This window comes from Vipera berus (assembly GCF_964194415.1).
Source record: "Vipera berus genome assembly, chromosome: 2".
Classification (NCBI taxonomy): domain Eukaryota; kingdom Metazoa; phylum Chordata; class Lepidosauria; order Squamata; family Viperidae; genus Vipera; species Vipera berus.
In genome coordinates this window covers 133,691,359-133,706,920 of record NC_138203.1, presented here as the reverse complement: position 1 = coordinate 133,706,920, position 15,562 = coordinate 133,691,359, and the positions used below count along the sequence as shown (strand labels likewise).

Here is a 15,562-nt window from a genome sequence, read left to right as displayed (position 1 = left end):
TTGTATGGACCGGTTGCTGGCATGCCGCAGCCCGGTACCAGTCCACGAACCGGGGGTTGGGGACCCCTGTCCTAACCCACCCGAGAACATACAGTGTCTTTAGAGAAACAAGCAAAAGGAACATTTTTAGCTACATCTGGTTATCTATGGTGTGCCAGCATTGCTGGGTGGACTGCTTATGGAATCAAAAAGTATAAATATAGGGATTTTCTGTCATTCAGGGCTTCTTTCTTTTAGAGGGTCCTATCTTTATGCAGCTAAATAAAAATGTAAAGCTTCAAGGCAACTTCTGTTTTCCCGTATTTCTTTATCAAGCAACACCTCAGAACCTGCACAACCACCAGGGAAGAAACGCTTTATTTTTCCCCCCCAGAAGCCCTAGGCCACACATGTCAAACTCAATCGCCTCATGTCACGTATCGTGACCTTTTTTTGCCTTTGCAGAGTTGGGGTGGGCGTGACCTGCACGTGATGCATCCGGCCCATGGGCCACCAGTTTGACACCCCTGCCCTAGGTGCCTCTGGTCAGGAATGCTGCAGATGCTCCCATACCACCAGCACATTAGATGTTATTTAGAGGTAGAGAGCAAGGTGGAAGGAGTTGACTTGTTGGCAGATACTAGAGAGAAAATGGTAACTTTTGACCTTAAAAAGTATTAAGGTGGGAAAATCAGAACAGTAGGGTGGGTTACCATTAGTAACACCTTCTCAAACTCAACTGAACCATGAAATATTGCCCACTATACCTTTAGCACCCACAGCTTGCCCAGTTAGATAGTGACCCAGAACCACTTCCCTTGTTACACTAGATCAGGCTGAGAAAGCTACAATACCTCTACATCTCGCTTCAACTTCTCCATGAAGTCTTTTTTGGCCTCTTCACTGATGTACACTTTCTGGTTTATGTTTAGGAAATCAATGTCCTTCAGAGTTGGTAGTTCCTTGCCCTGAAAAAGAGGACTGTGCATGAAAAAGAAGCATAACTGAATTTGCTGAATCCTAATTTCGAAGACGGAAGTAGAAACAATGAAAAAGTGGCAAAATAATTTATAAATGAAGCTAGGTTTCGTGTGTACATATAATATAGAATAAAAGATTTTTCATTTTGTGGACTGCGTCTTCTCCACGTAAAGGCTGTAGTTTTGTATTGTGGTTTCAATGTAATTTTTAAACTGACGATCTGACTTAGTGTTACTCCTTGGTGGAAAAATGAGACAAAAATGGCAGTTTCAAATGCATGGAAGTAGCCCAAACCATGTAATTGCAAGGTGAGAGAAAAATATTTTAAACACTCCTCAGAAAAGAGAAAATATCTGCTCTGTTCTCACTAATAGCAGAGTTAAACTAATTAGGAAGCATATACCTCTCGATTGTCAGTTTAAGGAACATTCTTAACCTATTGCTCTTAAAATAATTCCCAGGAAGTAGCATTTTTGCCCAATATCACATTTATCTATATTCCCATTAATACCAGAGTTTTGCATTTAGGTTCTTAAAATAGTATCTTAAATCTGTCTGTCTGTCTACCTATCTACCTATTATATACGTCTATGTGTTTATATTTAAAAAGAGGAAGCTCACTTTAAGCTTAGCATGATAGCTGAGAGCTACAAAAGAAGAACCAAAAATACTAGGGGATCAGGATAATGATGCAGACAATTGGGATTTTTTTGTTTTTGTTTTTTAATTTTATTTTATTATAAAGGTGCTAAATCTATTTTAGATTTTTTTTTATCCCATTTATATCCCGCCCTTCTCCGAAGACTCAGGGCGGCTTACAATCTAAGAAGCACAAATCAATGTGCTTAGCAATAGCCTTCATTCTATGTATATGCCTGCTTATTAGGGCTTTCCCCCCCCCCCAAGCGGCATTATTACAAAGTCAGCTTAATTGCCCCCAACAATCTGGGTCATTTTACCTACCTCGGAAGGATGGAAGGCTGAGTCAACCTTGAGCCTGGTGGGACTCGAACCTGCACTAATTGCAGGCAGCTGGTGTTACTTAAGGAGGCATTATTTTAGATGATATTATTATTATTATTATTATTATTATTATTATTATTATTATTATTATTATTATTATTATTATTATTATTATATTAATTTATTTATTATTTTAGATTTTGCAGGTCTCTTGACTTTAAAATTGTAGGAAATTACATCAACTTCAAGCGAAGCATAACATACGAGGCATAACAGGATACTCCAGTAGTTCCAGAAAGAGTTTGGGGGTGCAGGTTATCCATCTTTGCTTTAAGAAAAGGCAAAGACTACCTTGATTAAGTTCAACTCCTGATGATTTTATAGGCTACATCAAACATTAAATACATTTTATAGGCTACACTATAGGTAAAGGTAAAGGTTCCCCCGCACATGTGTGCTAGTCGTTTCCGACTCTAGGGGCCAGTGCTCATCTCCGTTTCAAAGCCAAAGAGCCAGCGCTTGTCCGAGGACGTCTCCGTGGTCATGTAGCCGGCATGACTAGACACCAAAGGCGCACGGAGCGCTGTTACCTTCCCACCGTAGTGGTCCCTATTTTTCTACTTGCATTTTTACATGCTTTCGAACTGCTAGGTTGGCAGAAGCTGGGACAAGTAACAGGCGCTCACTCTGCTACGCGGCACTCGGGATTCAACCCGCCAAACTGCCGACCTTCTGATCGACAAGCTCAGCGTCCTAACCCACTGAGGCTACACTATAGGCTACATTAAATACACATTATTCTGTATTTAGCCCAACTGGTAATGTACTAGATCATGCAAATTCTACTAATGCAGGTGATTCCTTCTGGATCAGGCACCTACTACTCAGCTTCTTAACCTAGAAGTTCCAGAAGCCTTACAGTCACAATGATACCTTTAGAAGGAACAAGGGGGGGTGTCCATTTTTACTCAAATGGAAGACATTGAGGATGGAAATGAGCTTTTTAATTTGTTTTCAGAGGCCTTCTGCACTCCATTACCATCTTTAAATCAGCCCTCCTCACCCCGAAACTTAAAATTAAGGAATAAACCATGCCAGCGAAATTGGCCATTTTTCTGCTTAGTGTTGATTCCATGTTTTCAGAAGCTTTCCAGGGGGGGGGAGAGAGAGAGAGAGAGAGAGAGAGAGAGAGAGAGAGAGAGAGAGAGAGAGAGAGAGAGAGAGAGAGAGAGAGAGAGAGACCCATCCCTGGCTTAGCTTTGGGCACGAATTCAGCTAATTGTGCTTTATTAAATAAAAATGATAATGTTTAGACCTATTTTGTATTCCCTTTGTACAGAAGAAAGTTATAATACCACGATGGGCTGTGTCAACTGTAATCAACCCATATTAGGTTAACTTGAAAATGCAGCTACAATCACCAATTACCTTCTCTTTGTCACTGGCTTCACGGGATATCAGGGAACCCTAAAAAAGGCAAGAACATACAAGATTACAGTCCAGAAAACAAGACGTAAGATATGTATTTTTGGAGTGCCTTTTCAAACTGAAGTGTTAATATACCTCGAAATTATTCGGAAGTGGGAGGGAAAAGGGGTTCGCGCATCAGAAATTTTAAAATCCCAATGGAAGGGCTAAGCATTAAACTTCCAAAGGACTGCCATAGTGTGTCATATATTTGTGAAATAAAATCATTGTAATCATGGTCAATTTAAAAGTAAAGATAGAGATTTCCCCAGTTGTGTGTCTGACTCTTAAGGAGCGGTGCTCATCTCTGTTTCTTAGCTGAGGGAGCAAGCGTTGTCCAAAGACATTTTCATGGCCACGTGGCTAGCATGATTATATGCCAAGGTGCATGAATTAAAAAAACAAACCAACCACAAATGCATGATAATACTATCATTTTAGATGGCAAGGAAGTTGGTAAGGAAATCTCTTCACTTTTCTATAACATCTTGTACCTGCATCTTCCATTTATCTCATCCCAATGCTTCAATGCTATTGGCTGTTATTTCCTGACTGGATGGTTTGAAGGAGGAGGGAAATAATTTCTTTCAAAAGCTTTATGGTGCTTTGCATAGTGCTTTTATATTCTGTCTGCAGGGTATGTGTGTGGGGGGGATGTCCCCTCCCTTTCCTCTCCAATATTTGAAGCAATTCCTTCAAGTCATCAAGTGCTTGCTAACATTTAATGGGCCCATTACAGAGGCTCCACAGTCGACCAGTCATTTCTTGGCACCCAGCAAAATATGCACAGAGACTTTGACAACATTTTCGACAATAGCTCTATCATGAATTCTTAGCAAGACTGTCCTTAGCAGGACAGATAATGTAAAAGTAATAATGAGCAATGGTTTTCAACCATTTCCTAACACGTTGGTTTACAATTATTTTGGCATATGAGCAGATCTGGAATGGAAGGGTTGCAGCATAAAAACCAATGGTACACAGTGTAACACTTTCACTATACAGATTAATCACATCCTTTATTCATTCAGAACATATATGGCAGGCTTTTTTTTACTTAATAGAAGGGAGAGAAGAAACTGGGAAAACATGACTTAATTCAAGCTATCCAGAGGCTCTTCATGAAGCCAACATATGAATCTGCATCTCATCCACCGAGTTCTAAAATCTTGGTGGAGGTTTTGTTTTGTTTTACTGTTATTGTTTTTAAAAGACTTCAGCAGTCAAAAAGGAAGCTGCCTTGTCAACATGCTATTGTACCACCATGAAACTGAATTTACATTCAATTTGGTGCCTTCTCTTAAAAAAAACAAAAAAAAACACCCCTCCATGATAGAACACACTTGAGATGTCTCAGAATGTGGAACAATCTTATCAACACCAACTGAGAAGACCCCCCAGACCAGGGGTAGGCAACCTCGGCTCTTTTATGACTCATGGACTTCAACTCCCAGAATTCCTGAGTCAGCTGACTCAGGAATTCTGGGAGTTGAAGTCCATGAGTCATAAAAGAGCCGAAGTTGCCTACCCCTGGCCCCAGACCATCTGCTCTTCCTTGCTTTTTTTCCTCTCTAACCTTCTGTCAAGATACACCCCCCTTGGCATCCTTGTCACTAATGCCTTTAATTTCTACACCTTCAGGGCCTTTGCTACACCCCACAGCCTCTCCTTTTTTTACAATGCTAATTTGCCCTGCCTTTCTATTTGCCTTATTACTTTTTTATGTAACCTTCTGAGCAGGGACTGTGCTATATTGCTTCTATATTCTGCAAAGTAATTGCAATACCCCTTGGCATCAGATAGAGAAACGACCCAAACAAATTAAATCTAGCTGCCCGCTCCAAAGCTTCCTGGGGAGATATGATAACCTTCGGAAGAGTTTATAAACATATTGGCGGCGTGAGCATCTAAAGCAAGGGAAAGGTATCACTTCAGATAGCCAGGCTTTTATTAGAGACCCAAATTTCATTCAAAAGAGAAAAAAGAAAAGAAAAACTCTACCCCTTGTAGAATCCAGAGATAATTTTGGTGGAGGATTAGGTCAAGTATTAAAAACACATCAATGGAAAGCAGCCCAAATCTCTCACATTCAATTCATTCATGCTGCATATCATTTCTGCCCATTCATCCTTCTCAGACTGACTTGACTTTTGGGACTTGCATTAATTTCAGGATAAGCAGCACGTTAAGCATAATCAGTGCAACATTTTACCATCAAGAAATATATTAACAGCCTCTGCAAATTACTTAAGTCTGCATCCCGTACAATATGTGTACTTAACAAGTGATTCTCCAGCTGCATTTTGAGCTGCAGCCCTGGTTGCAATGCAGTTTCTAGCGCCCCCCCCCTCCCCTCCACAGAGAGTTGCCTCCTAAAACACTTGTGAATGCAAACACTGCTCTAAATTATCCACATAACCTTGGCATGAGAGAACTTGCTTGAGGTCAGCATTTAATGATGTGTAGCCAGGCTGAAGGCAGAGCGGTGCGTGGACATGACCCATCTCATTTTCCCAGCTTAGCTTTTCAGCACAAAGTACCAACCTTGCATTTGAAACCATTCATCTACTGAGTGGATTCCCCCAAGGAAAGAAGGGACCTTGTGTGGCAATCCTGAGGCAGGAGATGGGGAGGGAGAAGTTGGCAGCCAGAGCCATCTAGGCTGCCTTTGGGAGAAGGCACAGGAAATGAAGCACAGGCTTCTGAGAGAACGCCCTTCTCGCTTTGGTTACTCATCAGCCAAAATCCCACTCCAGCTGTAGCTACGCAGGATTAGCCCGCAAGGAAAGCTGCCACAGAAGGGGAAATGTAAGTATAGCTAGTCCTCGACTTACAACAGTTTGTTTAGTGACCATTCGAAGTTACAATGGCACTGAAAAATGTTGACTTATGACCATTTTTCATAGCTATGACCTTTGCAGCATCCCCATGATCATGGGATTAAAATTCAGGTGCTTGGCCACTGGTTGATAAATTACGACCGCTGCTGTATCCCAAGGTCACGTAAATCACCTTTTGCAACCTTCTGACAAGCAAAGTACATGGGGAAGCCGGATTCACTTAACAGAAATTTGGGGATAGTCGAGGACTATCTGTACAGAAACAACCGGTGTTTAACAGACTACCAGGAAAACAGAATAGATCTTCTCTAACAGGCAGCTATCAGATCAGAACTAGATCTCTCCTCAGATATACCCAGTTGTGTGCTGCTCCCTTGGCTCAACACCTTCTGTTCCCAAAGGGAGAGAAGGGGATGCTACGGAGGCAGTGGCATCCACACCAAACCCAACAGCGCTAAAGCAACACAAGGACAAGGATGTCACTACGCAAATGCTGTGACATGTTTATATTAGTCTATTACAGGTACATAAGTTGCTGCAATGGTCTGAGGATGTCATCACACATGTATCATCCTCCCCCTCCCCCTCCCCAAGGGGGAAGAAGATCTGGAAATCAACGTCTCCTTAAAGCTACATGTGTCATTGTGCTAAACAACTATGACTGGAAATTTTGGAACACAACAATGAATAGGGGCTGAGTCAGAGAAATGAGCCAAAACTCTTGCCAGCCCGCCTCTTCCTTGTAAGGAGTCAATCCATTTGTCTGATTGTTTTGTTTCAAAACAAGTGTTATCAGGGGGTAATTGAGCTAGACAACAAGTAACACAATGAGAGCCAGTTTGGTCTAATAGTTAAGATGCTGGCCTAGGAACTAGGAGACCATCAGTTCTAGGCCCACGTTAGGCACGAAAACAAGCTTGATGTCCTTGGGCCAGTCACTCTCTCTCAGCCCAACCCACTTTCACAGGGTTGTTGTTATGAAGAAAATGGGAGGAGGAAGGAGTATTAGATATGTTCACTACCTTGAGTTACTTATAAGTAATAATAAAGGCAGGAGAACAATCAAAAGAAAAATAAATAAAAACTACCTCCACATACCTAGGTGAGCACCATACAAGAGATGAAGAAACACACACAAGAGATGAATAAACAGAGACAGAGACTTGATTCACACACTGATTCTTTTCCATTACCTTCAGATCATACTTTCGGTGTATAGTGAGTCTGTGACTGAACATGTTCCTCATGACCAGCATGTAGCTTTCCTCATTGTCAACACTGAGCCGGTACATACTCAAGAACTGGGGCAAGAGGGTGCTCCCGTGGCATTTCACAATGTACTGGAAGGAAACAGTGACAAAAAAGTGTTATAAAAAGTCGTGCCAACTCTCAAGCCCCCTAATACTGGTGGAGACGGTCAAAGTTCAGGCACTATTCTGCGTGGTATGAGATCCTTTCCAAAAGAAGATGGTTGCTGACCTCAGAACAGACAGAAATCCAGTTTCCAAACACTCTTGCCCCTTGGTACATACTGTAAGTGCTATTGAAGGCAATAACAAAGATTATTATTAATAAATAGCAAACTGGTAAAGATTTCCTGCACATTTCAGATTCAATTTTGCACACAAGTCTGAAAGATGGAAATGCATAATTCGCATCTTTGAGGACAATCGGACATTACTGGACCAGACAGCAATCTGGCTATAATCTCCAAAGGACAAATGCACCACCTAGTGGGGGATAGTACATTTTTAATCACGGTTTCTCAGGAGAGTAGACTTTTTTTCCCCCCTGAGTGTCAAGCTTCAGAGCTGAAAAATACATTTCTTGCTCCCAAGGCGTGAAGCAAAGCTAGAACACAAGTGGCTGTTCCTATTCAAATCTCAGGAATAAACAAGGAATTCCTTAGTCAGTGACTAGGTGTCAGTATTTTCTGTTCTACGGACGGCAGGAAAAAAAAAGCACAGATCTGCAGTTGCCTACACTTACATTCAAGTCCGCTGAGCTCAAAAACTAAGCGTGTTTTCAAAACACGTTTCAGCTCTCGGATGCCTCAATAACAAAATTCACACAAAAAGTGCCTCCCTTCCCCTCCTATTAAACTAGAAGGAGTTATATTTAGTTAATACCAGAAACCACCAGGAAATCTCAAACCCAGACTAAGAAGTTAGGAATAAGAACCCTGGAAGAAGATTATAACAAATAATAATCATCCAGGGTGTCAGGTTTCTGACGTATGGGCTTTTCAAGTGAGGCATCGTTTACCTTAAAAGTCCTTTATTAGCCTAATACGCCGGCAAATGCTTGCTCGAAGGAAGCTGGAATCTGAAATCTCCGCCCCTTGCACAATATATTAAAACACAATTCTCCACCTTTCTAATTTTGTCATTAATCATATTCTCCAATTAATTTAAAGAATCAGCTTCCCTTCCGTTAGAAGAACTGCCAAAGCCTTATCTTCTTTAGAGAGACAAATGGCCTTGAAAGTGCATTCCTACTTCTTCATCTCTTGTCAAGCAATAACATTCGATGTTATTCTTTCTTTCTTTATTTTTTTGCCCTGTAAAGTCAGACTGGACTTAATTTTTTATTTATTTATTTTATTTTAATTCCATTTATATCCCGCCCTTCTCCGAAGACTCAGGGCGGCTTACAAGCTTAGCAGTAGCCTTCATTCTATGTATATGCCTGCTTATTAGGGCTTTCACACACACCCCAAGCGGCATTATTACAAAGTCAGCTTAATTGCCCCCAACAATCTGGGTCCTCATTTTACCTACCTCGGAAGAATGGAAGGCTGAGTCAACCTTGAGCCTGGTGGGATGCGAACCTGTACTAATTGCAGGCAGCTGGTGTTACTTAAGGAGGCATTAGCCCACTGCTCCACCAAGGCTAATGAGAAACTTAACCTTTTCACCTAGACCCTTTGGCCCCCATAGCTACCTGACCCTAGTTAGCAACTTTTTTGGAGGGTCAGGCCTTTTTTTACCAATGTACATTGCAGGAGAAGAGAAGAGAAGAGAAGAGAAGAGAAGAGAAGAGAAGAGAAGAGAAGAGAAGAGAAGAGAAGAGAAGAGAAGAGAAGAGAACTTTCCTTCCATAACCATCTTCCAGCTAACCAATCTTTTGATTCAAGTCCAAGGAACTTTCACCTGGCTATAATCCCCCTGAAGCCACTATGTCTGCCATTTGTCTTACCTGGTGATAATGTGATAGAAGGCTATGCACATCAGCTACATCTTCACTGGTTATCTCTTTTATAACCACTGTCCGGTCATATGACAGGAGAAAGCGACCCCCACCCTCAGTCTCATAGGTTGGTGGGCTACGTGTCAGTGAGACCTGGGGAAAAAGAAAGAATGGACAAGGCAAGAAGATTTACAAGAGAACTATGGGAGTTGCTGAAGGGAATCAGGTGCAGATCAGTAGATGATGCTTGACCTAAGCAAGGTCTCAGAGCCCTCCCAAAGTGTTCCACTCCTTTTGACAATGCTCCTTCCTCAGCCACCTTCAAGCAGGCCCGCTTTTTAGAGCAGATCCCAGTGGGGCACCATATGAAGGATCTCTGACAGAGCTCTCGCCCAGCTTGATTCACTCTATAATGTGAGAAGCCTGACTAAGAACTATGAAACATGTTAGGCACACTGAAAACAGCACATCTCTTTCCCAGTTAGAATTCTAATTACTCAGGTGTTCCGCTTCCAAAACAAAAGGTCACAAAGGAGGAAAAAAAACAAAACCAGAAACAGAAAGAGCAAGATGACAAGTTACGCTTATAAGATTACAGTATGAGGAACAGGTGGGTGTGCTTTTCTACAAGGAGGAAACAAGGAGAGATAGCTGTGGCTGCTTCAGCTTCAAAGGATAGCTCCACAACACTCCTGACAGCTGCACAAATGTGTGTGTGTGTGTGTGTGTGTGTGTGTGTGTGTGTGTGTGTAAAAGAACCTAGTTATAAGCAAGCCTGGCTTGGGGCTTCCTTCTCCACGTCTTTTTAGCCCATTCTGAGATCTGCCCTGAAACGCAGGGTGGATGCATACAAGCTCTCACGTGGCAACATACCATTTCTAAGCTATATTGCACTTCTGGCCTCTTTGTCAACATCCAATATTTTGATTCTTTGGAAGGAGTCCAAGGAGCTTCACGTATAATAATTTTCCCTACCCCTCCCTTAACCTCATATGATAAGTCACCATGATTTTTTTTTTACAGAGAAGGTGGGAGAATAAGACTAAGCGTATGTCACTAATAGAGTATGCCTTGCAAGTTATCCAGGACAAAGGCAACATTTCAGCTAGGCCTCCTAGCTCCTCTGCTACCCTTAACTGGCTTCTACTGGATGGATGAAACAACTAGTGCCATGGCATCTGCAACAGTAATAAGGATTATGTAAAGCATATATAGAAACACAGACACTAATATAATCACTGATTAAAATAATCCACTGGTTTAACATCAAAATAATCCGACTTTAAGATTAGTTTTGCTCAGGAGAAGACATTTGAACTAGTCTCTTCTGGATTCTTAAATTGAAGCAAAAGTAACCTTATAAAATAATTGTAACGGCGTGCTCTAGTAGGATAGACTACAATGTCTCAATTTAATTACTGGAGGAATATATAGTACAGGTAGTCCTTGACTTGTAACCATAATTGAGCCCAACATTTCTGTTGTTAACAGAGACATTTAAGTGAATTTTGCACCCTTTTATGACCTCTCTTGCAACAGTTGTTAAGTGAATCGCTGCAGGTGTTAAATTAGTAACAGAGTTGTTAAGTGAATCTGGCTTCCCCATTGACTTGGCTTGTCAGAAGGTTGCAAATGGTGATCACATGACCCTGGGACACTGCAGATGTCATAAACATGAATCAATTGCCAAGCATCTGAAGTATGATCCCATAGCAACCTCGGCTCTTTTATGACTCATGGACTTCAACTCCCAGAAATTCTGGGAGTTGAAGTCCATGAGTCATAAAAGAGCCGAGGTTGCCTACCCCTGACCATGGGGATGCTGCAACGGTCATAAGTCAATTTTTTCATAGCCACTGTAACTTTGAATAGTCACTATCTGAACTGTTGTAAGTTGAGGACTACCTGTAATGCATTACAAAATTTGATTAATTTCAAACAAACTTTCTGAACGCTTTTGTCTTCAACTTTTGAACACTGGGCCTCTTACTGTAAAGTCAGTAAATGCGTAAGAGCTAAATCCACATAAAACCAAACTAATTCTACTAAACTAACAAAACATCCATCCGTATGGTCTTCGTTGCTTTTATTACGAGGAAGGAATGGTAAGTCTCTCACAATGTGTCATTATGGAAAAAGGCATTAGGCAACCCACCTCCCAAAGGAGGAGGGGGGTGGGGGCTCTGTGGCTACAACTGGAGTAAGTCCGCACTCTCAGGTCTCTTAGGTACCTCAAACTCTTTGTTATCTACTTACCTGATAATCCTGATCATCAATGTTGAAGCGTTCACGAAGGTTGCGGAAAACCTGTGGACAGTACTCCTTGAATTTGAAGTGACCAGGCAAGTTTTCCCTGCAGGAATATATTAAGTAATATAGTTACAAAGGTTAGTCTGCAAATAGAGCATAATGAGGCAGACAAGAGGCCTGAAATACTTTAGAGGAGCAGAAAATGAATTGAATGTTTTTATTTCACTCCTTCAAGTAAAAGCATAGCTCATCAGTAAATATTCTGGCCCAACCTGCTCTCCGCTGTAATGATTCGCGTATGGAGGGGGGGGGGAATCTGTTTCTTTTCCCCATTGTGCCTGAAGTGCTGCAGGCCGTTTCACCACCTCCAGGCTCTGCCACGTCTGGCATTCAGGCCTAACCATTTCTGCTATGGTAATAACGAGCTCATTCTCAGAAGAACCCTACAGTATATCTCAGTTGTGTGAATACGAGGGCCCTAGTTTCTTTTATGAGAAGAGCAGTATTTTTGACAAGTGAACAAGGCTTTAACAGGAATAGCTGCCAATTCAGTTTAGAAATCTGAGTAATCTGTGGCCTGTGCGCCATAATCCTCTCACCAACAGCCTCTTCTAGCACACGGTGTAATTCTCCATTATGAGGGTTGGTTACATTACTGTTCAGGCGGAAGAAGCTTCTTTTAATATGAAGCATTAGGTATCTGACAGGAGGAGGAGGCGGCAAGCTCTCAGCTTGTACTAGCAAATAACTACATACTTTTACATGAAGATAACATTCAAGCAGTGTAATATTTGGCCTTTCTAAAACAGTATTTTAAATGACAGACTAAATCATATATGCATATATGTACACACACACACACACTGCTGTAGTGTAAAAACCATGTCCTAATCAAACTATGTGAGAGCCAGTTTGATGTGATGATTTAAGGCACCGGGCTAAAAACCAACTGGGAGGCGATGACTCCTTGCCTCGCCTTAGGCATGAAGCCAGCCGGGTAACTTTAGGCAGGTCATTCTCTTTCAGGTCTAGGAAGGAGGCAAGAGCGAACTGTTTCCAAAAATCTTGCTAAGAAAACTGAAAAAGAATTGTCAAGGAATCAATCATGGCTCAAAGAGGAAAAACAAGAAAAAAGAAATTAGGTAAATAGTTCACAGTTCAAACATGTGGCAGTTAAGGCACTGAAAAACAAATCATACAGGCATACAGTAAGTTAAACTTACATTGTGCATTATTGGAATGTACAGCCCACCCTTTCTAACCATTTTGTATACACACACTATATCTCCCCATCCATCCATCTGGGTGACCTGCCAGTCACTCTCTCTCAACCCAACTCACCTCACCTCAGGGTTGTTGCAGGGAAAATAGGAGGAAGTAGCAGGTATGTTTGCCGCCTTGAGTTAGAAAACTAATAAAGGCGGGATATAAATATAAATAATAAATATAAATAACACTATCTAGTAATCCCCAAAAGCAAAGTATTTTATTTTGTTTTATTTTTTTTAAACAGAAACTGACCCCTAAAGAGGAGAAAATAATGAAGCATGGACTATTAACATTTCCTGGAATTCAGTCATTTCAATTCCCTTTTCTTTCAGCAAATTCCTTTTCGGTCTAGTCACAAGTAAAACCATATTAAAGGGCAGTAGAGGTTTGAAAAAAATATAAAAGAAGGTTCCATTACAGCACAAAGGAATAGTAATGAGCAGGAGATTTCAGTGAAGAAGGATCATAATCACTGTAGAGAAGCTAATACCATAATCTGGATGGGAAAAAAAAGAAAATCCTTAAGATTAGAAGCAGGAGTTAGCTGAGCGAGGCTTTCTGCTAGACTGTAGGTGTTTTGTATATATTTAGTTATTGTAAATAGGTGATTTGGGGTGGCTTACAATTGATTAATATTGATAAGGCTTAATCAATATAAATCAATTGTAAGCCGCCCGGAATCTCCTATGTGTAAGTTGGGTAGCTATATAAAGTTGTTTAATAAATAATAATGTAATCTCTTTATAAAGGACAAAGAGATATACACACTACAGATCAATTAGAAGAGCATATCATATCTGCCAAACGTGTCAGATTACAATTTCCAGCCTTTTCAACTAGCACGGCATTGGTCAGCACTAGAGAAAAATGGCTGCACTAGGAGAATCTTTCATCTTAACCAGCAAAACTGTTTTTGAGGGAAGTTTGTACCTGAAGCTATACTATTTGGGAGTAATTAGGGCTATTAATCCTTCCCACAAGGTGGTGTAGGTAGACAAGATTAGGCCACACGCCTTAGAACATTCCATGTAGGAAGCATATAAATAAATACACTGTGCAAAACTCACAATGTCAAGCTTAATCTCCACCTGCTAATTACTAGACCTCATTTGAAAGAACTTGAATGAGTTTTGCCTAAAACACCGCAGTGGAACTGCATTGGGATGGAATCTGGATTAGGAAGGCCATGTGCTTTTACCCTCTATATCTTCAGCACTTTCCTCACCTGTTGAAGAGATGATTGTTCACCTTTACTTTAGAACTGGCTTTGAAGTCATCAGGAAGCAGCATCACTGGCTGGGGAACTTGATTGAGTTCATTGATCTAACATGAAAAAAATGAAGGTAAAACCAGACAAGGTCACACCCAACACCTCACTACCGGATTCAGTTTCACTGAGACAATTTTGCTAGCGGTAGTTTGGTCAAGGGCTTGAGAGAAAAGTCCCTCAGTAATTCTGCCTGACAGGAAGCCACAGAACCTCCAAGACTCAATTGTTTCTATTCTAGATTTGGACAACTTCAAACAGGCATCTGAAGCAGCCCGTGACCAAGATCATCAATGATCTTTTGACTTGCGGCTGAAAGCAGCCTGTCACTTCATTTTCAGCCAGACAGGAGTTTTTCAACTTATGTAACAGCTATGTGTTAATCCCTATTGAAACATGATTGTGACAAAAAAAGGACCAGGACCAATAGGGAATTTTGCTATGGCAGAGAAAATGTATCTCTCTTAGAGATAATGCCAGGAAAATATGGAAAATGCACCAAAAAAGTCCAACGGCGAACAGAGATGGGCATATAAACCTTAAATCAGCATGACCACACTGAGAGGCACAAAACATGCTTTGTAATTTCTGGTAGGAAAAATATGGATCAGAGAAGAATGGGTCGCAGAGAATTATAGCTATGTGGCTCCACTCTTCATATCTTCTATTTCTATTGCCTTTGGGCAGCCACTCAAGCAGCAGAGCTAGTTTAAACCAGCCTTACAATAACATTATAACAGCTATAGTGAGCCCATATTGAATTAGAAACCATTTCTGTTTAAGGGAGGGGGAGAGTGAAAGCTGCTTATTATCACATTTCTCTCATAAAATGTACAAGTAGGATCCTTGACATCTACTGGGCTGTAGTTAGTGAATATATACACACATATATATGAAAGATACGTTTTTCTCATATAGTGCAGTACCCTAAATTTTGCATCCTATTCTCAACTGACATATATTTTAGAAAGTTAATATTGTATTGATCTGTCACTGCCTAATTAAAAAGGTCTGCCATTAAAACAGAGGTTTTGCACAGAGACAATCCAAAGTGCAAAAAAAGACCCCAGATTATTCTTTTATTTAGTGTACATTTAAGCAGCAAAATAATAAAACAATGGAATATTCTGACAGGCTGAAGGATATCTTTCAACAATCATAGGGGCTAGAAGGATAGCTTAAAAAATTGTTTAGGAAGTTGAACTCCAAATAATGATGTACATTTTCAGGATTTTTCTCTCTGGCCCCGCAGAACTACAAGACGATGCAATTCTGCCTTTAAGCACAGCTACATCATAAACATTCATTAGTAATCTCTCCACTTATGAAAAGCTTTCAAAATAGCATCCAATTATAA

The 15,562-nt window shown here is 40.8% G+C and overlaps 1 protein-coding gene across 5 annotated transcripts in view; it reads right to left on the bottom strand.

Moving 5' to 3' along the window:
- PIP4K2C (phosphatidylinositol-5-phosphate 4-kinase type 2 gamma) overlaps positions 1-15,562 on the bottom strand; it is a 43,071-nt gene that overhangs the window by 18,219 nt on the left and 9,290 nt on the right. For all 5 annotated transcript variants that reach the window (XM_081316594.1, XM_081316593.1, XM_081316596.1 and 2 more), the window contains exons 2-7: positions 14,164-14,261; positions 11,676-11,772; positions 9,429-9,572; positions 7,424-7,570; positions 3,352-3,390; positions 834-947 (exon numbers count right to left, since the gene is read on the bottom strand). In XM_081316594.1, coding sequence (XP_081172720.1) covers positions 834-947; positions 3,352-3,390; positions 7,424-7,570; positions 9,429-9,572; positions 11,676-11,772; positions 14,164-14,261 — 639 coding nt within the window. The remainder of the gene's footprint in view (positions 1-833; positions 948-3,351; positions 3,391-7,423; positions 7,571-9,428; positions 9,573-11,675; positions 11,773-14,163; positions 14,262-15,562) is intronic.